The sequence below is a fragment of the Hermetia illucens genome, chromosome 4, assembly GCF_905115235.1.
Source record: "Hermetia illucens chromosome 4, iHerIll2.2.curated.20191125, whole genome shotgun sequence".
NCBI classification, from domain to species: domain Eukaryota; kingdom Metazoa; phylum Arthropoda; class Insecta; order Diptera; family Stratiomyidae; genus Hermetia; species Hermetia illucens.
In genome coordinates, this window is record NC_051852.1 from 7,496,629 (window position 1) to 7,521,755 (window position 25,127).

At 44.3% G+C, this 25,127-nt stretch overlaps 1 protein-coding gene across 2 annotated transcripts in view; it reads left to right on the top strand.

The window, feature by feature from the left end:
• The window catches only part of LOC119655312 (basement membrane-specific heparan sulfate proteoglycan core protein), a 604,263-nt gene that overhangs the window by 147,077 nt on the left and 432,059 nt on the right, over nucleotides 1–25,127 (top strand). For both annotated transcript variants that reach the window (XM_038061144.1, XM_038061145.1), the window contains exons 3-6: nucleotides 9,610–10,198; nucleotides 17,494–17,656; nucleotides 17,721–17,887; nucleotides 18,113–18,505. In XM_038061144.1, the coding sequence (XP_037917072.1) occupies nucleotides 9,610–10,198; nucleotides 17,494–17,656; nucleotides 17,721–17,887; nucleotides 18,113–18,505 (1,312 nt within the window). The remainder of the gene's footprint in view (nucleotides 1–9,609; nucleotides 10,199–17,493; nucleotides 17,657–17,720; nucleotides 17,888–18,112; nucleotides 18,506–25,127) is intronic.

The following is a 25,127-nucleotide window of genomic DNA, read 5'->3' on the forward strand; positions in this document are numbered from 1 at the left end:
CCGAAAATTGATAGAACAGATGCACCAAAATAAAGTTATTGAGTCGTCAGCTAGTCCATGGAGTTCCCCAGTTATACTCGTGGAAAAGAAAGGTAGCAGTCCTCGGTTGTGTGTACATTATAGGAATTTAAACGACCTAACAATATAAGATACTAGAGTTGCGTAAAACATTACCTTAGTAGGTAATGTGATATCACTTCACTTATTGAAAAAGATGATATTGATAATACAAAGTAACATCACCAACATTTGACATTATACCGTTAGCCGTACATATGATGTTATAACGTCAACATTAAATTTAACGCTCAGTAACCAATAGTACCTAATATTTCTTATAACTAAAATCATTTGGCATGGATTTATTACATTCAAAACGTAAAAGATAGCCCAAAGCCAACCTAAAGCGAGGCCAAAGCCAACCCGAAAACAGCTCAAACGCCAGCCAGATGCCAGCCCTAACCCAACCTAAAGCAAGCCCAAAGTTAACACGAAAACAATCCAAAAGCCAGCCCGAAGCCAACCTAAAGCAAGCTCAATCTTCATTTTCTTCCGTCTTTGTCCCGTTCACAAACGGGGTCGGCTCGTCGTGATCGGTTTCGCCATTTGGATCTAAAGCAAGCTCAATGCCAACGCGAAAAAAATCCAAAAGCGAGCCCGAAGCCAACCTAAAGCCCAATGCCAGCCCAATGCCAGCCCAAAGCCAGCCCGTAGCCAACCTAAAGTATGTCCAAAGCCATCCCGATACTCGACGTCAGCATTAACAACTGCCACCGCGACTTATACTACGAAGAGGATGATGTTTGGTAATGGTACGTTGCTAGGTAATAGGGATATACTAGGCAATGGGATGATGTTTGGTAATGGGACGATGCTTGATAATGGGTTGAGGCTAGGAAATGGGATGATGCTAGGTAATGCGCTGATGCTTCGTGATGTGGTAATGGTAGGTGAAGCTGTAATCTTTAGATGGCGTTCGGCGATGGTAATGTAATATCATACTTTAAGGTTATATCACTTCACTTCACTTCACGCACTACATACATCACCTACCCATCTCTAAAGGATACCCACTGTCTCGAACCGATGATACTCTGAATACACTATCCAGCAGCAAATGGTTTTCTAACGTGGACCTGCCAAGCGGATACTGTCAAGTGGAAATCGCCGAAAAAGCTTGAGATAAAATTGCATTCAGCGTTGGTAATGGATTGTAGCGATTTTTAAGTGATGACTTTGCCTGGACTATGCAGCTTTCCGGTAACATGCTTAATCTACCTGAATGACATTGTCCGGAGAAAAGACGTCAACGACCATCTGAAGAACTTACGGGAAGTTTTTGAATGAATTCGAGATGCCAGGTTCATACTAAGTGCAAAGAAATGTTCGCTGTTCCTGAAAGAGGTAAGGTACCTTGGTCATAAAAAAAGTTGGACAAGACCCAATAACTATATACGAACTGCAAAGTCTGCTTGATTTGTCTACTTACTATCGCCGATTTGTACCTATTGTCATCAGTTTACATGAACCTACGAGAAAGGATCGTAAATACTCGTGGGGTAAGGAGCAATAGGAATCATTTTTAGACTTTGAAAAAGGACTTTTCAGTGCACCGACTTTGGCATATCCTATTCCGGCAGTAGTTGAATCGTTGAGGTATTTCCAAAAGTACCTTTGTGGACAGTCGTTTAATTTCATGATGGACCGTGGCCCCGACAATTGGCTCGATGGATTGAGAGACTCGAAAGCTGTGAGTTTCCCATTGAATACCACAAAGGAGGAAGTACAGGAACGCAGATGCATTATTAAGACGAGTATAAGTTCTGTAGCAATGCAGAAGGAAAAGCCTGAATCATCGACATTTGTTTACTAATGATTTTACCCGATGAAGAATGGACTAGAGAGCAGATACCAAAAGACCAGAAAGATCATACCAACCTAGCGTTAATAATAGAGTTTAAGGAGGAAAACCAAAAACCATCTGGGAAGAAATTTCAAATGAAAGTCCAACCACAAAGGCTTATTCGGTTCAAAGGCAGAGCCTCCAGTTGGAGGATGGATGTCTTTATCGTGCGTTTGGGGAACGGAGGATGGGGAAAGTATATAAAAGCTTATCATCGTTCCATAGACAAAAATAAATGAAATCATTAGGGAATACCACAATGAAACAAGCGGTGGACACCTGGGTATAACCAAAACCGTTGAGAAAATCCATGGTAGACTGGATAGGGATTGGGATATCACACCTTTTGATGGCATATTATTTGGCAATTCACGATACAACGTTAAGGACTCCAGCAAAAATGATCTTCAGGTCTGATTTGCGGCGGAGGGAAGCAGCGAAGATTTTCTACTAAAGAAGCGCAGTGAACCCGATCATAGGTCATTCATGAAATAGTTAGGGGACAATTATGAACTGTGAGTGACAGGAAGAAAGCAAGGTACGATTTAAGGGGAAATTTTGAGGGCTTTATCAAAGAACAACTGCTGCTTCATAATGCAACACGCAGAAAAGGGAAACCGCCAAAGCAGCAGTCACAATGGGAAGGACCTCATCGAGTATTTGAAAGAATAAATTTATATGGTTCAAAGAATAAATATATATGGTTCCATCACACACGGTTACTTGAAATGCGCTTCAGCTCCCACCACGACTCCCCGAGACGCTCGCACTCCTCCTCTACTGTTCTACGCCAAGTGCCCTTCACCCACTCCATCTTGGGAAAGAGGATTCTACTGTATGGCGTAGCCTGCAAAGTAAATGCCCCTAACGAAGTTTTTCGTTTGAAAAAGTGTCTATCTAGTGCTGCTAATGCATCGGCCAACATTGAGTTCGGTACCGCTGTCGGTAGAAACCACGCTTCCTTGATATACACATTGATCGACGCTTTCGATGCTCTGCCCATTAATGCAGATTGGGAGAGTGAGACTGCGATGACCCGTCATACTGAGAATCTTGAACTTGTTGGTGTTTATCTTCAGTCCAACTCTACTTACCTCTCTTTCCAAATCCGATCCGATGAAAGAGCAAGCAGATGTTGTCAGTGTAGTCGAAGTGTTTGAAGAAAGATGTCAGCGTCCATTGAACTCCTCCACGTCCTCCAAAAAAGACAGCATGAAGATCATCACCGATAACAAGAAGAAATAATATTGATGGCAGGATGAAACCCTGGCGAACTCCGCTCTGGACTTAAAAATTCTCCAGCATATTGCATCGGTGAAGCACTGTGACATTTTGCGCCATCATATGTCGATCTGATAATAGCTATTAGTTTCTCTGAAATGCCTCCGAAAGCTTTCTCGAAATCAATAAAGAGCAAGTGCAATGAAGATCTAAACTCTGTGCACTGTTCCAAAATGATCCATAGGGAGTTGATGTGGTCAATGCATGAGGATCCGGAGCGGGAACCAGTCTAGTTTCTGTCAATTAAGTTTTCAAAATGTTCTTTGATGTGTCCCAGAATTATTTTAGCTATTATCTTTCCAACGGCAGGGAGCACGCACACCCAAAACGAGTCCCCTTCTTTGGGATCTTTACAATCATGCCCTTCTTCTTCTCTCTTGGAAAAATCTCGAAATTCCAAGCTTTCTGTACGAGTGAAAGCAGCAGTAACTGAAGGTGAAGCAATGAATAATTCTATGGGGAGACCGTGAAACCCAGCGGCTGTACTCCGTTTGAGTGCATTGATGGACGAATTCATTTCCCTTCTGCTTATAGGAACATCTGCATGTCCTGGTGACTAAATATTTCATCCACAAGAGCAGGAACTTCACCTGATGTGATACGATTGGGAACCGCGGTGAAGTAATCTATCCACCTCTTCATTTATTCATCATGATTGATGAGAAGTCGACCGTTGACATCCTTCACAAGACCATTGAAAGACATGCGACCGAATGCAAGTTCTTTCGTAATGCGTATTCCTGACTCTGATCACTCATTATGATCACAATATCACCTTTAGGAAACCACCTTGATGTTCAAATGAAGATGCTCCTTAAACTGGACCGGACTCTAACAGTTAGAAATCAGAATCAGGAACCGGCTCCCAGGTCAAGAGAGCGCGCCTTGCGGTAGAAGTCTGAAGCAACCTGATAGCGGATTTAGGTCTGGTACCACTTGGTTTTCCAGAGTACAAAAGCACATTGTCATTAGTGTGAAAAGAGGGATAGGAGTACTCTCAAAAGGCCCACCATCTTCCTTTGCTCAGACCCAGAATGTCGTCTACCTTTCATCATTGGAATTCCGGCTCAAGTTGGAGAAAGCGAACAGTCTGTGAACCTTCGCTACCGTTATCGAAGAGCGTGCGCACATTTGGATATACACCTCTGTTTTGCGCCCAGGAAGGCCTTCATCCTGGAAAGCATGAATGCTCTGTAAGGTCAGACCTTCGGTTGAAAAAGGAAGAAGGATCAGGAATGACAAGTAACAATTAAACAGTTTCGGTGTTCAGCAAAGCCTAACTGAAGATTTTGAGGGATGAACTGCGAAGTGTACATCAACATCTCCACGGACCTTCAAATCAATCAATTATCTGTGTTGGTGCGTTACAGATGGATTCTGACAGTCCTCCTCACTGACCCATTTTCCAATTTACGTCGAAACTAAAATCTGCTTGTCAAAGTACTAATTTAAACCTTTCATTCGATACCCCACAAGGGTACATTAGGTGAAAAAATTTTACATCTCCCATTGTATGTATGGAGAACCCCTTTTTAAGCTCCCCGTAAATTTATGTTCCTCATTGTATGCGTGGGATTTCATAGTTAACATATGTCTACCAAATTTCGTTTGAATCGGTGCAGCCATTTTGGAGAAAAGTGCATATGACAGACAGACAGACGAACAGGCAGGCAGTAAACCGATTTAAATGAGGTTCTACTTCACATAAAAACTTGGAAAAAAGCCTGTAAAGGCAATTCCTTAAATCCTAACAGATAATCAATTTCCTCACACGAAAAGGATGTTGAGAACCGCAATGCTGACCACATTGCCTCCTGAAGTGCTCTAACACACTTCAAGACCCTGATCCAATATGGATTGTTGCGCCAACGATTATTATTATTACCCCATGTTGGGCACCATTTGTAATGACATTGGGAATCTGGAATGATCAAAAGCCAGCAAAGGTGTTCACAGTCAACGAAGAAAATAGACCTACCCCAAAAACCTAATAACTTGGCGAAATTGTCGTGAAAATTGGCTTCCGAATACTGAAGGTCCCTTGAAGTCTCCCGTCGTCATGTGCTTGCACCCCTTCTTACTAGCCTGACCCGGAAATGTGGGGGACCCCTTTGGACACTTCAGTTCCCCATGTAAACTTGACGTGCTTTTAAACCAATGCTTGGGATCACATCAGAGCCTGAAAAATAAAGAAAGAAACATCGCATGAAGCTGAATCTGCGACAACGCCTGCTGAACCGTAAAACTCGAGACTCAAGTGATCAAGAGGGCAAAGCTATGACAGACCACATGCTGAACCGATGCTAGGGTCCCAAGCGTGATCAAGAGGGCAAATTCCTGACGGACCACATGCTCAATGCTTCTCCTGCCTCAATTTTTCATGAGGTGCGGCGTTTGGAGTTCCTACGCTTCGAAGGCATCCTTCGTTTTAATCGCTTGCTGACTGGTCCATATGGTTCCTTGTGCTTTGTGGGGTATCATTCTTGCTTTCATATTGATGTTATGTTTGAAATTCTTTATCTAGGTTAGGGCAGTCAAAGTAATTGAACTTCTACGTTTCCTTGGGTCAAAGTAGCACCGAAGTAGTGACAGAAGAAGAAACATTGGTGACAGAATACAGCGAGCTTCAAAATTTTCTCAAGGTCTTACTTCCATACAACACGTGGCACTTTATGTCGTCATATGTTGCTTTGATGGAGAATATCCAGAGATACTCTTCTTCTTCAGTCTTTGTCCCATTCAGAACCGGTGTCAGCTCGCCTTGATTGATTGCGCCACTTGTCTCAGCCCAGGCCTAATGTAGTTGAAGTCGAGAACCCTTCAAATCACCATCTGGGGTATCAAACCATCTTTGCCGGCCGATAGATTCTGTCGCCCCGAAATACTCTTTTACATAAAAAAAAAGCAAGTATCCTTTTTTTAAAAGTTTATGAGTCTTGTCCGGATAGCTGAGTGGTTAGAGCGCAAGGCTGTCGTACGGAAGGTCGCCGTTCAAATCTCACTGGTGGCAGTGGAATTTGTATCGTGATTTGACGTCCGATACCAGTCGACTCAACTGTGAATGAGTACCTGAGTCAAATTAGGGTAATAATCTCGGGCGAGCGCAATGCTGACCACATTGCCTGCAAGTGTACCGTTACGGTCTTGAATGAAGTGCTCTAACACACTTCAAGGCCCTGATCCAATATGGATTGTTGTGCCAACGATTATTAGTATACCTCTTGCATTTACCTCAGTATAATGGAGGGCAGGTTAAAGAGCACGCATGATAGGGCATTCCCTTGTCTTAGACCGTTATTGATGTCGAATGGTCTCGAGAGGGATCCTGCTGCTTTTATCTGGCTTGGGACATTGGTCAGGGTCAACCTAGTCAGTCTTATCAATTTCGTCGGGATACCGAATTCTCTCATAGCCGTGTACAGTGATACCCTGGCTATGCTATAAAATTGGCTTTCAAGTCGATGCAACTGATGTCTATATTATATTTTCAAAACCGATAACAGCAGGTTTCATTTTTTGGCTGACAAAGAACCCTACTTCGAGCGCATGGTTTACTAGGTGGTCGCCATAATATATGGTGTGGTGGCTCTTCTTTAGGAAGCCGGTCCCTGTCCAGCACATCTCTTGCAACGCTGTTACATCAGCAAAGGGACAAGGTATCGGTCTGTACAGAGATCACAAGTTCCATGAAAAATGCGCAATCTGCTGTCGTGGCGGGGATCGTCGTTTTGATTTCGATCCTGCCCATTTTTCCGTGTAAGGTTGTCAACCATACCCAACCCCCACCCTGGAGGACCAGTTGATACATTTGTCCCGTTTCTAGAAGCAAGAAACTCAGTTACATCCTTCTCCAACTGCAGTTTTTCGTAAAGAATGAACTCCCTGCGTGGAAGTGGACATAGGGTTTGGTAGTAGAGCTCTTGGTGTTGGTTTAGCAGGCGTTTCCCACCTGCCTTCAAGTCTGTCAAAATTACACAGTAATGTCTGGCGGGTCTATGCGTGCAAGAGTTGAAGGAGGCTTATTTTATGAAGCCTATTGCATCACGCTTGGCTATTCAACTTGTGAAGCGATATAAGCACCCGTCGCTCTTACCTCGCCCCACTCTCTCCTCATGGCCTCATGTTACCGTCAATCAGTGCAGTGCGTTGCCCGTGAAGATCTGCCTCCGAATACTGGAGGTCCACTGAAGTCTCCCGTCGACATGCGCTTGAACCCCTTTGTGCTAGCCTGGCTCGGGAATGTGGGAGGACCCTGTTGAACATTTGAACTTGTCATGTGTCAATTTCCAAAACACACACTTTAAACCAATGCGTGATAATACCACGGAACCTGAAAAACAAAGAAAGGAACATCGCGTGGACCTATCCGAAAAAACGCGCAAACCCAAAATTGAAAAATAAAAAATACCCACTTGACAGTGCTCGTAGAACCGCAAAACTCGGGACCCAAGGGCTGTGATCAAGAGGGCAGATCCATGACAGATTACATCAATCGATACTTCCTGACGAATTACATGCTCAATCGATGCTTCTCGTGCCTCAGTTTTTCATGAGGTGCGACCTTTGGAGTTTCTACACTTCTGGGGCATCCTCCATTTTTATAGTTTGTGGGTTGGTCGATGTGATTCTTTGTACGTTACTCACTGGAAGCCCCTTCAGTTCGATGCAAGAGGGGTTCATTTGAGTCGCTGACAGAGTCACTTTACACAAATGTGAGCCGCCCACAACGGTGCAATTTTGGTATTCCTCCAGTAACTGGATTGCCCGCTGATGATGCCTCACGATCTCACGAAATGATGATGTTGCATGCTTCCGTGATCCATTATGTAATATTGAGCGACTATCTCTATGGCACTATGCATTTCGGCCAGGATCTTGAGAACCATATTTCCCTCAAAAGACATTTCGGCGGGGCATCTCGTGACCTGCCTTTAACCTGCATGCATTGGAGGTGTAGTTCTATTGTCATACCAAACGCCTCTATTTGCTGAACATGAGTAACCTCGTTATTGAATTAAGAGTCATACTGGTAATACCAGATACCACAGCCAAATTTTTCGCTACTATGGCGCTACGATCGTTGGATATTGACGACACTTGCCCGTTGCTTGAAACTGAACCTACGCCTTAAAAAATGTTCTCTCTCCTTCTACATGGTTGGCTCATTTTGGGAGCATCTTTGGGGTATCTTTTGCGTTGGCAATTTTATAGCATTGTGGGCTTGTTTCTAGCGCCTTTGTGCCTCCCAATTCGTATATATTTATGCGGATTTGCTTTCGGCCGAAATCCAACCAGGCGAAAGCTCCAATTTGATGAGGAGAAAGATATTGACCACAATTGCGCTCGCAGTCAAGCTTTGCCACCAGAGTTTAAGTGGCAAAAAGGGATTAGAACGCTCAGAGCAGTCGAAGGAGAAAATCCAGGCCCTCAGTGGAAACTATGTGGAGAGACCATGCCCGTCGTGAAAATTATGCGGGCCCTTCCACTATTAAATTTCCTTCCTAAGTATTGAAGGGCTTACCCTTTTTCCCAGCACATTTTGTCAGTCCTGATGATGCTACTTTGGCAAAACTGTAGACCCACATTGCAAAAAAACCCTTTCGAGCTGAAAACCTTTAGGTAGTTTTGCTCTGGAAATAAAACTGGGAAAATTTAGCCCAAATGTTGAGTTGAACAACGCGTAGTTGAACTCATCAAGTCATTGCTGTAAAAGGTATTGGACATAACATTTTTCCTATTTTTTATTTGCATGATTATATGTTATACCTCAATTCTTAAAACATTAAGGTATGTTCGGTCGAACAAAAGGTAGGAGATGGACACTCGGCGGGGTATCATCTTTGCTTTCATATTAATTAAATTATGTTTCCAATCCATTGTCTAGTTTAGTCTAGTCAAAGTCATTGAACTTCTATGTGTCCTTGGACCAAAGTAGCACGAAATGTCACTGAAGAGGTGACAGAAGAAGAAACATCGGAGACAGAATACAGCGGGCTTCAAAATTCTCAATGACCTTACTTCCATACAACACGTGACACTTTAGGTCAGCATATATCGCTTCGAAAATATCTGTTAGAATGTCCAGAGATACTCCTCTTCTTCAGTCTCCTTGATCGATTGCACCATTTGTTCCAGTCCAGGCCTAATGTAGTTGAAGTCGAGAAGCTGTCAAATCACCATCTAGCGTATCAAACCATCTTTGTATCAGTCGGCCGTTTGGTTGTCTTCCATCGAATTGGAAGTTAAAAGTTTATGAAAGTCTTTTGTTTTAAACCGGAAACCATTCTTGCAATGCAAACGTCTGAATGGTGCGGCGACCAGTCTTCATCTGTTTATACCACCACCAAAATGTTCCACAATTCACTTTCCACATCCATCTAATTCTCAAACCGAACTTAATCAAAAACTTTTCTTTCTCATTTTAGAACACAAACGAAGACAGCGACATCGTTTTCGATGACGGTCAATCCACAAACAGAGCGAAATCGCTGCTTCTCTCCGAACCGGCGAAAGCTCTTTTCGATGACATCTCCGTGGAAGAAATGCTCCAACCGGTCGCTAGCGATGCTCTCGTGAATTCGCCGCGAGTCGCTCTCATGGACGATGACTCTAGCGAAGACGCAAATGTGGAACTAGCAGATGATGATGATGACAATGAACCCGATGAAAACCCGCTCGACAATCCCGCCGAGAATGAAGTTGCGGCCGACAATGCAGGTAATTGGCTAACTAATGGCGTACGACGGTTGAAGCGCGAAGTAAGCCGATTGCTGGGTCATGAGGAAGCAGCAAAACCACGAAAAGTCAGGAAAACAGAACGAAATGGCAAGAAACATGGTAAAGGCAAGAAAGGCGGCAAGAAAGCGAAGAAAGCTGAGAAATTGTTGAAAAAGTCTCTGAGGAGGTTGCCCAAAAAAGATGGACGGCCCAAACGACAATGGGATGTCTATCCTACAGACGATGAGGACGATTTTGCTGCAGGATCAGGAAATGGAGCGCTTGAAGAGCAATTGTGTAAGTTTTTATCAAAGGCAATAATTTTTTTTCCAATTATCATTACAGCCAACGGTGAAACTTGAACACAACAGACCTCTCCCTCCCAATTTTCCTCTCCATGTCTCGATTATGATGGCGATGGAGAGCGATAGACCTTGTATCCACTGGTATGAATATCAAACTTAGATCTAGCGTAACCTAGTCCTTTTATGGTTGAAAATTGAAGAAATCCTGGGCGAGTTTCTGCGTTGTAAGGAACTTTCTTCCACTTTTCCTTAGTCCAAGGGCTCCTTATTCTGGAGAGGGCAACATGGTCAGCATTTCGCTCGCCTGATTTGATTCAGGTACTCATTTCCGCTGGCAGCTGTCGGGGCCCGAGTCTACTCGCACTACCTAGCAGCCGCGGGCCTGAGATGGCGAAGTCTTATAAGCTGTGCCAAGTCAAGGAGAATTTGGCCCGCTTATAACACAGCCCGATCACGAGAGCTCCTGTGCCAGACGCGTGCAAATGCATTCAAGATTTCGGCGGTCTGCACGGGGCACAGGCCCATAGGGAACCATGCCGCTAGGCTCGGCATACCCTACAACTCGCATTACCGAAGCTGCAGAGAAAGAAGGGAAGCCCTCATGCACTTTCTCTGCGACTGCCCAGCTCTGGCTAGAGTCAGGCTACGGACTCTGGATAAACCATTCTTTGGGAATCTCAGAGAGATTTCTAGCTGCAGGGTCGGAGAGCTGCTTTCCTTCGTGAATGCTACGGGCTGGCTCTGAAGATCCGAACCGAGTCGACTCGGCCTCCCTGCTCCCATAACAACAGTCACGGTCTTAGGAGTTTGTGGCATCAAAACGACGCACCAAAGCGCTAATTGGGCTCCTCGGAGCGGCCAATGATACCTACCTACCCCCACATGTTTCCCTACCCTATCACGTATAATAATCATTGGGGTGACAATCCACTTTAATCAAGACCTTCAGGCGTGTTAGAGCACTTTATTCAAGACCGTAACAGTACACTATAAGCACACTATGGGAGGCAACGTGGTCAGCATTTCGCTCACCTGATATGACTCAGGTACTCATTCACAACTAAGTCAACTAGTATCCGACCATCTATTCCTTTGCGACCATTGACATTTGAACCACGACCTTCTGCTACCACAGCCCACTACAGTAACTTCTGAGCCAACCGGACCTACTAAACCCTATATGGTTGCCACAAACAATTATGCTGGGCATGTGGTATCAACCATTAGGACCCTGAAGAGAGATCAAAGCTCTTGAAACAAAGAGACATCGGAGGAGAAAACTAATAGATTAACTGAAATTTATTCTGAATATTGAAAGGAACTTTGGGAAACCATTGTTTTGGTTCACGAAGGAGCAGAGAACGCGGCGGGCATTGACTTGCAAGGGGCACTCTAATAAGAAAACTATCATAAGGCTTTAATGGAGCCGACTATTAATGCAAGAAAATTACTCCCACCCTCCAGTAGAAATCTTGGAACTCCCTACAATATCCCTAAGTTAACCTCAGCCGTAGGTAAGCTTACGAATCAGCTAACCAGCTAATCACCTCCACGCTACCTCACCCCCAGCTGATACTGTTCTTCAGCGACAAACCCGACTCCTGGCCCGTCAATTTTAGAGGCACAGATCAAATCCCACCCGCCGTGCACTTTTTCTCCCCGAAACCTCATGCCCATACACAAAAGTCTTTAAACTGGACACGGAAACGTTCTTGGGCCTGCCGTTGACATCTAGCCTAAATAAGTGCTGCTCCTCTGTTCAGCACTTCATATAGACCCTCATATGGTGGTTACAAGGGCTTCCGGGAAGCATTAACGCGAACTAAGACATGTGTGCAGACATCCAGGTCCTTGGGGGTGGTAGTCCTCGTCGAAGAATGGCGGGGACGATTTTAATCTTGCCTGCCACCGCTTCCCTTGCGTTGTTAAGCGACGTGGAGCTGCGTTCTGGGTCACCGTGACCGGAGCTCCCAACGAGTTTAGTTTTTTGCAGCCGCGAACGGACACGGGCTGACACATTTTTTTGCTTTGTCTGCAAAGATACGGGGTGCGCGTGAACTTCGTAGATTTCGTCAGCAGTGTTTGTTAATACCTCCAACGATCCACAGTTCACATAGACCCAAATGACTTGAATGCTTTCCGGAAGTCGCTACAACCACAGCGACTCCAGAAGCTCAACCCTAACGGTAGCTTGGACAAATCCTCGCTAACCAGCTTGCGCCATCATATAAGTAAGCTGCCCATCAGATATCCCTAATCTTTCTCTGAAAACTCAGCCTCTACAGTAATTCATACCTCTCTCAAATCTGTTTGGGACTCTCCCATTTGTTATTGTAAGTGCTACTTGATCATCTCATCAAAGGACCTCTTATTATTATTCTGTTAAAGGAAAGTCGCACCGCGTCCTTAAAGAACTATTGTGCCCCTTTTACTGGTTATAGTGTATCTATTGATCATTGTATCTCAAGCAGGCCTGTAATCGTTAGGAACTTTAGTATGTTCCCCACTTTCAGATGTTTCAGCTTTGCATCTGGTATTAAGTGTTCTCCCCGATGTCTCGACCTACTTTCCACAAGTGCCGGACACTGTCCCAGGACATGTATAGAGGTTTCGTGATCCTCCTCACAAAACCTGCAGGCAATGTCCGTAGATATACCTAGCTTCCCTAGGTGATAGTTTAGCCGACAATGACCAGTGAGAATTTCCACTATGATTCGGAGGTTATTTTTGGTGAGGTTTAAGCAATCCTTTGTGCGCATGGGTTCGTATCCCCCAATAAGCACCCTGGACTGCTCCATCCCTGGTAGGCCCGCCTAATATAGTTCCCTCAACCGTTTTTCTTCATTTTTTCGATTCCTAGCCATGAAACCGTTTCCGATTCCACAGAAGGTTTCTGGCCCGTGTAAAGGCGTCCCTGCTCCCTTCTTGGCTAGTTCGTCCGCTGCCTCGTTGCCTTCCAACCCAGCAAGGCCTGGAACCCAAAGTATCCAGACCTTGTTGGACGAGCCGAGTGTATTCAGTCTCTCAAGGCATTCCCATACCAGTTTAGAGTTCACCTGGTTGGACCTGAGTGCTTTGATCGCTGCTTGGCTATCGATGAGAATAGCTAAGTTCTGCCCCCTGCCCCCTGTAGGACCTCTTAAGCGAGTGTTTTTCTCTCCTCCCTCCCCTCAACATTTCATTCTGAAGGATCGATAAGACAACGACCAGCCAGCCCCTTTCGCTTATCACATGTGATAATAATAAAGGACAGGCGGATGCTCTTTGCTGCAAGAAGAGCTGTGGGTATACTCCAATTGTGTCCAGGTTCCTGCTCTTTTATAGAGCTCTACTATGGTGGCCAAATGTAGGCTGGAAGGAAGCTAATGATGACTCTCTTCCTCTACATTACCTGTGCCATGAAGACTACGTCTACCATTGGGATGGAGGTGCAGTTGCAACTGTCGCCTTATAATCTTGTGATGAAGAAAGTCGCGAGGCTGACATCATACAGACTTTAACTAAATGGCATATGTCACTCTGCGGCACACAGGCATGAAGGTCTTGGGGGTTTAAAGTGACTACTCTCACTGTAGGCATAGTATCACTGCCCCTTTTCGGACACGGATTGATTTCAAGATTGCGGTACTGGCTTATTTTGGTGCAGGCCCCAACCACCATGAAATTTCCACAAGACCAAAAACTGGGCCGCGGACAAATTCCCTAAGAATTCTCCTAGGACATATATTCTCGGAGGGTTAACCCAATTTCTTCCTTCCTTCAGATGAGTCCCTCGCGGATTCGTTACGTTCATCTGAGGGGCAGGACATAAAGGTAAAACCAGGCTTTGAAAAAGTGAATGCACTTGCAATGAGGGGTAGGACGTGTAATGAGCCAGGAAGGTCACAGTACGGAATTACAAAACCCGAATCGGCACAAGTTATTTATCCATCTATCCATGATCATGTAACGTTCTCAGCTGAATAAGGGGGTACCACGTAGTCGCGTGTCCTTCTCCGAGATAACGCAGAAAATCCCCGCTGTAAGGAAGGATGGTAATTCCTCAAGCCTGTTAATGACCTGATTTATGCTATGTGCTAACCGACTGTGCAGACTGGTGAACCATTTGTACCACAAATTCTGCACCCGATCCAGACAGGGCCCCTCCGGTTTATGCATTGTGGACCATTCTCTTCGGTAACATCCATAAAATTCATGCTCGGCATAGTGGCATCAGCGGTAATCCACTAAGCATGGTGGGTGGGTAGCCCTCTACGTTTGCCCCAATATTGTTTCACTTCTGTTACGGGGGGGGGGTTTCTTTGAGTGATTTGGAAAAGCTCCGCTCATTTCACGCGTACGTTCCATTCTGGAGTGACTTTCTGAATACCGTCGCAACCGACTGCATACCACAGAAACTTTCTGCTTTAGTGTGTCCAGAATTTCAACTGGGGATGAAATAGTTCTGGTAAACCAGCCTGCACTTTATTTTTCACTCGTCTACTAGCATTGCTAGTGCTGATTTGAGTCAGTCTAGCAATGTCCTTCCGTAAGGAGTCATGTCTACTTTCCAGACGAATTTTCCATGATGGACTTTTTCGGTCGCTCGAACCACTAACGTGAAAGCGAATTGTCTGACCGTATAATCTGACAGTTGCAACTGCGTCAACATAGACAAGTGATTGTAGTTGCTGCCGCGATATATCAGCACACAGTCAAGATGCAATTGTATCACCACCTTAAGACAGACTTCTTGGAGTTATTACAGATGCATAGAGCCTGGGAAACGTGTGAACTCAAAGGCCCCAGAGTTCTAGCAGTTCATCTCTGGTGCTTGGCGAACTGTCGTCGTATGCAGAGGCCGCTGGGAGTTGTCAATCTGTTCAGGGAATAAATCCTGGATGATTTCCAACAAGGGTAGGACACGAAATCTGCAGAAATGAACGCCCTCTGAGTCGTCCTGTCAAAATTTCATACGCGCTCCCTTACGGATTTCTGAGAATCTCAGAGCATTGCCCTTTAAAGTATTTACTTTTGCTTCGCTGTATCGCCAGCTTGAGGTTCTTTCGTGCTTCTTTATAGACCTGCTCTTTTCGTCCATGATTGATCCAACCTACCACCTTCTGAGTCATTCATGTGGCTCAGCTATCCTACCAGTAGCAGGTTTTTCTGCTGGGGAATGTGCTTGTGACGTGGGGATCTCTTTCCGTATGGACGCAGTTGGTCTAACCACACATTTTTAAACGTCTATTCATTCAAAGTTTTTTACGGACCAGATTGACGTCCTCCTACGTTTTGGGCATGTAGGTTCTTGGTTCGGCGAAGAAGGAGAAGTTCGCTGTGGGTACAGTCCTCTCTGGCGCGCTAAGAAATATCACGCACCGACGTAGGGCTGACAAAAATCAACTCTATAGCCAAGCCAGATTCCATTTCCAGAAGGCTTTTACATTACCTTTGTTGGCCAAAATTATATTCAGCTCCCCAAAAGCTTCAAATAGACTGCGTTCCCTTGCGTTTGCTTCTCTGCTAACCAACCCGGGGCCTTAAGCGTTGAAGTCACAAAAAATCATCCCCTTTGGACTTCGTCCTTTTACTTCCAGAACAAGAATGCCAAGCATTTCCCGGCCCCTTTTGATTTGATTCTCTGCTACCTCACACGAATGCCCCATTATTGAAATCACTGGCAATATCCTTTGGACTTCGTTCATTGCTCTGAAAACAAGATTCTCAAGTATTTCCTCGGATTCAAACAGTTTCAGGTTTGGAAGGGGGTGGGGGGGGGGGGAGGGTGTTGGTGGTGTTTAGGCTAAACACATATACACAATATATTTTCGCCCACATAATGCTGCTTGCTTTATGATAAATTGCGGACGAATCTGTGACCCATGCCTACCGTGGCACCATGATCTCATTTTTTTCAATGCTGTCAACCCCTGCTGAAATTTCAGGCATTTGACCACTACCGAAAAATGCCGATTATCCCGTCCCATTCCTGTGTCACACAATAGGGATTTGGTCCTTATTGCAGTCTTTGGCAACAAGGTCCTTTTTTCCCGGACCCGGCTGCTAATAATTTCTGCACCGCATTCACTGGTAATGATGGTTATGGCCACTTGAGATCCACCGTAGGCTTCTCGTAAACTTATACGATAGACTCCCTCGTAAGGTCCTTCAACTTGAAGTGTTCCTTCAATGCAATGCAGGTTTCTCACTTCATTGAGGTACCTGCTCATACTTTTGGGTACGCATCAATGCTGAAATTTCCTTCCTGGGTTCCTCGGATCCTATTGACATTTCTGCTCGGATCTTTCAGGTTGGAGTCGAAGTCAGTTTTATCTTGGCTAGGATCAGTCTTTTAGGCCGAATTCAGTTCGGTCCCCTTGGGTTTAGCAGACGTTCCTCCTTGGGTCATATCCTTTTCCCCTTCTGAATTTTTAGTTCCGTTTTTGGTAACTACCTGTATGCATTTTTTTGTCTCTTTGGCGCCTGTTGATTCCCTAGAGGATTCCCCCCCCCCCTCTTATGACACTGTTGAGACGGTTAGCTTCGGCTCCTCGTCGGAATTCCTTTCCTTTCTTCCTTCTGGGTTCTGTTGTAGAGGACTATATTCTGTTGGCTCGGACAACTTAAATGTTTTCCCCCATGTTGGGTGAAGGGTAATTCCTCCGTATCAAGACTCTGTTCTCTATGACTTTTGGCTTTCATTGACCTTGCCTGTGCTTTATATTTTAAGGTTTTTGGCAGATCTCAAAGTTGACGAGTTATTCCTGAAACGGCCTTTTTCTTGCTTTTGGAGTACCTTCTGCGGCCGCCCCTCTTGAGCAAATTCGGTTGGTGTTTTACCACATTTCTCGTCCTTCAATCTGCTTTCAGTTTATCCTCCTTCGGCGCTGTTATTGGTGTTTTCGGTAAGGTCAAATTCACGTGTATCATTAGATGCCACCATGGCCAAGATGTCCACCACCAAGGCATTGTAGTTGAAGAACACCAACGACGAGGAGTCCGCTTGCTCACTCTCAAAAGCCGCCGGTACTACGTTTCCGTCTATAATGACTTCGTGTTCTGAGTATCCTTTCTATAAATAATTTGATCTACGCACGAGAGATGAGGAAACCACCAATATATTACGGTTAGTAGCTCCTCCGCGCGGTATTCGAACTACCCTTTCTTTCCTTTGTGTTCAAGTTTCCGAAATAGTTTGGAACTGTGCCATATTTGCAAATAGAATAGTCCTGAATCAAAAGTAACCCTCTAGCGGGATGATCCTTCCAAATTGTCCATGGTATCACCAATTTCATTTAATTTTAGTGCGACTGAGATTCATCATCGAAGAAGCCTCTGATCCAGAGTTCATCGTCCGTGGAAGCGGAAAGTTCAATGAGGTAGCAAGCTCCATTGTTCAAGGTATCCAGGACCTTTTCGCACGGGAAATGCCTGGTACGCATATCGACGTGGAAGTCATTGAGATCGGGTAAGAGAGATTTGTAAATTAATCCCGAAAAAAATAGGTAACCTTAGGATCTCAACACTTTCAGGCAATTGGACAATTTGAAACAGAAGATCACTGCTGACATTCGTACCAAAACTGATGTCAATCCCGAGGATATCAGGAGAATTTTGTTGAACCAAATCAGAGATTACCACAACATTGGTGACTATACAGTACCGAGTGAAGAGTTGTTCAAGTTGGAGACGTTGGAAGGTAAGATTTATGGACGCTTGATGGGAAAACTCCTCAAATGCAAGGTTCAAAGGACGAAGGATTAGTTCAGTAGTTCTTGAAGTAGCTTTCCCACTCCCTTAAGCAGAGCGTACTCAATAAGTTTTTCACACTGTCCTAGATACATTATAAATATTACAATTTTTTCTTGATTTCTCACTTGAATCTACTCCGATTCGGCTTTGATATTGGGTTGAAAAACAATAGAAACAGGAATAGACGATACAGGTGCACCAGATGAAGGCTACCCCCCTACCGATGAAGGACGGGATCAAACTCCAATCCAGACTACAAGTGAAGCTCCCTACGATGTGGCACCTCCAGAAATACCAGCCGAACCACAGGAACCCAATGGTGGAGAGGAGGAAGAGCCTACAGATACGAACATCGATACGGCACAAACAGATACCGATATCGACCAGGAGGTTCCAAATTACGAGCTCAATTGTCGGGAGTATGAGTTCGCTTGTAAAGATGGATCAGAGTGTATCCCATTGGAACGAAAATGCGATGATTACACCGATTGTGCTGACAATTCCGATGAGGAAAATTGTCCCATTGACCAAGATCGTCCTGAAGACTATGATGAGCCTCCAGCAGGTAAAGAGTGATCCTGATCAGATGTTCATAATTTCATCAATGCCGAACCAACGGTTCTGACGCATGACCCTGCATAATATAACCACACACTATCAGTCGAATAATCCCATTATTTAACGCTTAGAAGGCAAGGAGCATGTGCATACTCTAAATTAACCCACATGAACTGAAAAAACAAACAAACAAAGAAACCGAAATCAGATAGTTTCCTGCAGATAACAGGAAGGGTTTAACGCTTTTTTAAAGAGACCGGAGGAAGTTCAGCTATAATATAAGCTTCAAATGATCGCTACCGCTTTGCCGCTTTCTGACGATCCTTTTTAATGGAATAACGCAATAAACTATATCTGCCTAAGGTAATCGGGTACAAAGGCTTGAAAATATAACCACGAAAAGTGCCAAAGTTACAGGCTCGATTCTCAATGCTTTTTAACAGAATTCGCTTTTTTGCTTGAATATCGATCCAAGATGATAATAAAGCGTTTAATTTAAGGCATGCGGCTATTGGGGATTTTTAATGCTAGGAATCTTTTAGGAGCTACCATCGAATATGCAGCAGAACACTTGAAAGGATAAGCATATCCTCCACGTTTTCAATTGGGACCCATACAGATGGGAAGTAGTAGATTTGGTGTCAGTTAGTCGACCCTAAATTTTGCTTTAAACTCGTTTCTCTCTCGTTCTCTCCCCCTATTGAATGGCTCCAGTTGTCCTTATTCCAATTTAAGAAGAAGGACGCCCCACTATCCACTCTAGACCTCCCTGTTTTACACCGACGTCCACCAATTCCGTATCCCCAAAAGCTGTCTGGCATCCTGGCCTACCCCATCGCTCCATCTGAGAAAAGGTCTCCCATAGATATCGCCCTTATTGACTTTGCAGGCTGGATCATCCTTACCCCTGCGGATTGGGTGACGTTGCGAGGGTCCTGGTATCAGGTATGCCATTCTCTGAACCCATATTCTCAAAGGTTAACCTTGAAAACCACTTCACTATCTGCAGCTTCTGGTCACATACCTGAATTAAGGAATGGAACAAAGTTAGCATTCAGCCACATCAGCTACTAAGGACTAACGGTCATACCAAGGATTCAAGTCCAAATTCAAGGATATATCGAAAGAGTTTGATAAGATCACTGTTATCGTTTCGTTCCGAAACTATTATATATTCGTGAATGGTTCATTGAACTGAGAATACAATATTACGCCAGGATCCTTCCTTCAATTTTGAGGATCCACTTGACACGCCTCAATCTTTCAATGCAGGGTATTTGCACCAATCGTGTTTTTAGTTTGTAGTTTACATGAATTTGTTGCTATGTTGTTGACACGGGATCTCCAGAAAAACCTTTCCTCTAAAGTGATTCCCAAATAGTGAACCATTGTCTCTTGCTTCACCACCGGCCCTCGGCGTTAGCTTCCTAGCGATAGGCACTGTGGTGATCTTTGGTGAATCAATGTCCAGTTCCACTTTCCCTTCCTTAATACCTGTCAATCTTTAGTCGCAGCTGAATTCTGTGGTTTAGGATATCCCCATCAGCACAGCTCTGGACCTTAGTTTCAGTATTGGTTAGTTCTTCCAGATCCTCGGTTGCTGCCATACTTGACATTTGAGGTCAAATTAGCATAATCTCGGGAAAATCCTAAATTATTTTCATGAGTATCGTATCTCTTGACACGTTCATTAACCTGTTTCCAGATTGATGTTTATCTAAAAGACAAGGGTGTCGTTGACTCCTTTAAGGATTTGTTTCTTCGTCTATCGTCTTTCGTCTATCGCTCCACGTAGTGCAGCTATCAATTGACGCTGGACAGCTTAGGCTGGTTTTCCTGTCCGGTATTCAGATGGTCCTGGATATGAGGAATTATGTATTGTAGCATTAGTTTTAATGTAGCTGTCACTACTGTCTGCAATAGAAAGGATGTCGGACAAAATGGTCTGAAAAATTTTGGGTGTATCAATTTTTTAACCTCTGTCGGAAGAAAGACCACTACTGAGCGCTTCCTTGCCTTTAGTATATATCCGAAAGCTACCAATTTCAGGAGAAAATTAGATCTCTTTGAAGAAGTAGGAGTAGTCCTGGAAAAATATCAGCCCCACCTTGGTGGCTTCAATAGTGTAAAGGTCCCGACTGCCCATCTTATTCTAGTTTTCGAAAATACCTCTGTGTCACCGTGTGGTATTATCATTTACTACGACGGTGCGATGGCCGAGATGGTTGAGGCGTCAGTTTCACAATCTCGACGTCATGCCTGGGGTTCGAATATCCATAGATGTTTGTGATTGTCTAAAGGGGTTAGCACAATGGGCCAACTAAAAGTCTGAGTGCTGGAACTACGGTTCCTCCTTTGTAAAAAAAAAACACCTACTATAGGATAGGACCTCGCAACATGAGTGTTTTTTATTTGGCAGGTGGAAGGCTTCCAAAGCTAGCGTTCACTTCTGCCGGGCGGTTATGTGGGATTTTGACCAACTAAAACTACTTTCTTCTCCAGCCCTCTCCCGGGGGACCGCCAGAAGGTATTACGTGGCAGGGCTGGATTAGTATTTAATTGTTATTCATGATGGTGCCCCTCCCCCGTTTTTCCTTCCAAGCTCCTCCCGCCGTGGATATTCTTCATTGCTTCTTCCAGCTCTTTTCACACCTTAATCGAACCTCAACATGTTCTCCACGATGTTTGTCGCTGATAAGTGGGTATTGACTATCGCTTCCATTTCTATTCTATATCCTGCGAAATTTGGGCAATCGAGGAGTTCATGCTCCACATCCTCCGTTAGGTGCACACATTTCCATCAGTTCGGCGAATTATCATGACTATACTATGAAGTATCTTCGATGGTCATCATATCTGCCTGAAAACTGAGTCCAGTCAAATCCTACATTTCAATTCCTTGGTTTAATCCAGGTCTCGATGTTCGGTATCAACCAATGTGTTCAGCAAGCTTTCTTTCTTTAGTCCCATATTTTCTGCCATTCTACCAGTGATAGGGTCCTCGTTGACTATTGCCGAACGGCGTTAGATTCGCCAGTTTCATAGCTTGGTTCCTGAATTCGCAGGAATTCAGTTGCCAAGATATCAATAGGCATCATCCCAACTATTATATACGTTGGGTCGTCGGATTTTGTTCGGTAAACGTAAAAACCGCCCCGAGATATTTGAGAGTAAGCTGGGAATGGTCTCCGACTTTAATCATCATAGAGGCATTCTTCCTGCTCTTGATGATCAGCTCTAGTTCTGCTTTGTGCCTTGCGAGTGATAGTCCAGTATTTTCCAACCTCGGCTTTATTTGTCAGATTGCTTCAATGGCGTTGGTTTATATTTCGACGTCATCAACATGGCTTACTACCACTGTAATTCTAATGTCATCCGAGAATTCAGTGAGGGTGAGCCCACCGGCTTGACGCAACGTTAGCACTCTGTTATACATTATCTTCCAAAAAACAAAGGACCGAGGACTGACCCTTGTGATACTCCACAGGTTGTTCGGTATTCTTTAAGACCCTCATCTGATCGCCTTTCTACCAAAAACTCGAGAAGAATACGTGTAAGGTCCTTCAGAGTGCCCAGCCTTACAAGCTTCTCAATGATTTCTTTCTATCTCTTTAACGGCGGTTTTTACGTCGAAGGTTGTCCAACAACATTTATTTCCTTAAATTTCCGATTTAGCCACATTTTTCACGAAATTGACAGCATCGATCTTCCAGGAATCCAAACTGCTAAACCGCCTTCCCCTTCCGCGATTGGGGGTAATCCATTATAGATAACTCGCTCGAAAAATTTGTCGATGGTATTTAGGGGTCATGTTGGCCTATACGACGAAGACTCGCCTAGTGGCTTGTTCGGCTTCGGAATGAGTATCAATTCCTAGTTCTTCCAGTGTGGAGGGAGGACATCTTCTTTCAAGCATGCAATAAACACTTGTGCGAAAGTTTTTGGTCCTATCCCTACTGCCAATTTGAGAGATGTGTCCAATATGCCATTTAAGCTGGGAGCTTGGTGAGTTTGATCTTTTTGGTCGCTTCTTCGTCGCTTATCTCTGGTACTTCATCCGGGTTGATTTGAACCGTTGTTAATATTTTGAGGAAACAGGACATTACTTGGGTCAGCGCGTTGGTTGATACCATAACTGTCTTGTATGCGCCACCTTAGGATCAAAGTGAGATTCCCTGCAGAGCTGCTTGATGTGCACGGTTTTGCTCTTTGGGATAGCCGTTGACAGTTCTTTCTCTGGCAAACCTCGTCTATTTAGTGTAGGACCTTATATTCTAGTCTGTTTCTGTGGCATTGACATCGTCTCCTCGCATCTACGCATGCATTAGTATACTCATTGATGTCAGCATTCCACCAGTGATTCCCTCCGCTCAGTGATTCCCTCCGCCGCAGCAGGAAAGCGTCACAAGCCATTTGCATCCGTTCCAGAATCTGTAGAACCTTATCCATTGCATTCCCTGCCAAATTTGTACCTTGTAGCAATAATTTGTCAAGCTTTTTGGAAGTCCATCCTATGTCTGGAGCTATCCCTTGCTTTGGCCGAACAGCGCACCTCATGTGGGAGATAATTTTTTGATGGTCGCTATGTGTGTAATGCTTGCTCACTAACACGCCATTGGAGACCCTTATCTACGGTATCAATGGCGAATGATTTGTCTATTATAGAACCCACTTCTTCCCTTCGAAATGTGTCTGATCCCCCGGTGTTTGCCAAAACGATGTTAAGGCGAAGGACATAAGTATTTAGACGTTGGTATACTTTATCCTCCTCAGTTTTGCTGAATGTTCTATTTCTTCTCTTCATGCGGACAGATATCGCCCTTTCCTTGGCCAGTATAATTTGTTTGGTCATCCACACTGTTGCTCACAAGATCTAAGTTTTCGTTAACACCTGTCTGTACGCTGGGCTGACACTATCTCGAACGAAGAATTTGGTCGGCGTATTGGAACTTGTACGAACTGTGATCGGAAGGCTAAAGTGGCAGTGAATAGGCCATACATTAAGGAGGGGCGACAACTGCATGATCATGTCAGCAAGTAACTCTTGTCAGCCTGGTGAACTTTGCATTTTTCCCTCCATTAATCCTCTTCATCCGACAGTTTTTGCAAACTCTCTGCGAATAGTATTGTTGCTCAGATATCTTACATAGAACTCCCAATCTTTTATCCTTAGCTTCCTTAGTACCTTTTCGAGAAGCTTCCTGAGTAACACCCTCAAGCATTTCTTTGGTTTTCATCTTGAAATTCTTTTTTGAACCTGGTTATGAATATTGGTATGTTTTCTATTTACATTCTAAATTGTCACGTCTTGGATTTTGAAGAGGTTTTCATAAAAAAATTCTCCTCAGACTTACACCTTCAGCGGAATCCGCACCTGATGTCATGGGTGTGCCCTTCGTCGCAGAGACTGCCAAAAACTAGTCCTGTCATCGGTGATTGGTTTCTCATCCCTTATACATCCGTTCGACGGTAAGGTTCCCGATTTTTCACTTCTCCTGACGAATGAGCATTGGCTCCAGAAACGACTTCAGTTGGAATGCCCGTTTATAACAGTCAACTCTGCTGGCTCACGCCGGGATACTTGCCTTCACTCCTTAAGTTCCCGAAGCTTCTTTCTTTTCGAGTTCAAGTTAATTTTCTTTGTTGACATTTTCCTTTTACAGATTCATCTGTAGTACTTTTTGTTTGTTGAGGATGCTGGGAGTCATGAATCCGCACTCACTTGATGACGGACAGGGCCACTTGGGAAGTAACTTATTTCCTCTTTTGTGGTCCACGGACTTCTCTTTTTTGGAGTTAAACATTCAAGGTTTCCAAAACAAATTTTGACTGATGGTTTTGTCCAAGGCAGAGGCAGCTCATCAGACCCTGCCTCACCTCTCCCCTGGGTGTTAAACCCCAAAAACGGGGAATCCGTTGACCAAAATAGAGGAAGTAAGTTCCCAAGTGGTCCGGTCCGGACTTATGACTCCCAGTATCCTCAACAAAAAATTCACTTCGGCCTGGTTTAGGTTTGAACTTAACACGGATTTCTCTTCAATATAATTCGCACTCATGTCGTGTTTGCGATTATATAGTGTAAATGGTGCGATTTCCGCCTGCTCCCAAAGCAGAGATGAGGCAGCATCTGATGAGTTGCCTTTGCCCTGGAAGAAACTGTCAATTAAATATTTTTCCAGTACTCATGTTTTCAGCGTCTGCTATTGAAAACTTGCGTCCTTTTTGAGTATTTGAAATCGTTTTTCCAACTTTCGGCTTTGGTTTAAATAGTCCGGATCCCATTTGGCTACTACATAACTGAGACCTAATTTTTCCAAGCTATTTTTAGTTTGCCGACACTTTTTCTGGTCTCTGCCTTCCATTCGCTGTTCTTCAGTAGAACTGTTCTTCACAATAGACCAGGGTGAGGTTTGGTGCCGTTGTCCCAGTGTCCAGGTTGCCTTCCCATTGGTGTTGATTTTTGGTTGCCAGAATTGCGAAGATATCAACCCACCTGGTGCACCGGTTTGAATGAGATTTTGGGTCCTGCTTGCTTGTTAGTTCCTTTTATTCTTACTAGTTATCCGTCCTTGCCAATGCTATAGACGTCGAAAAGTCCGGGGTGCCATGCGTTGGGATCACCGATAGCT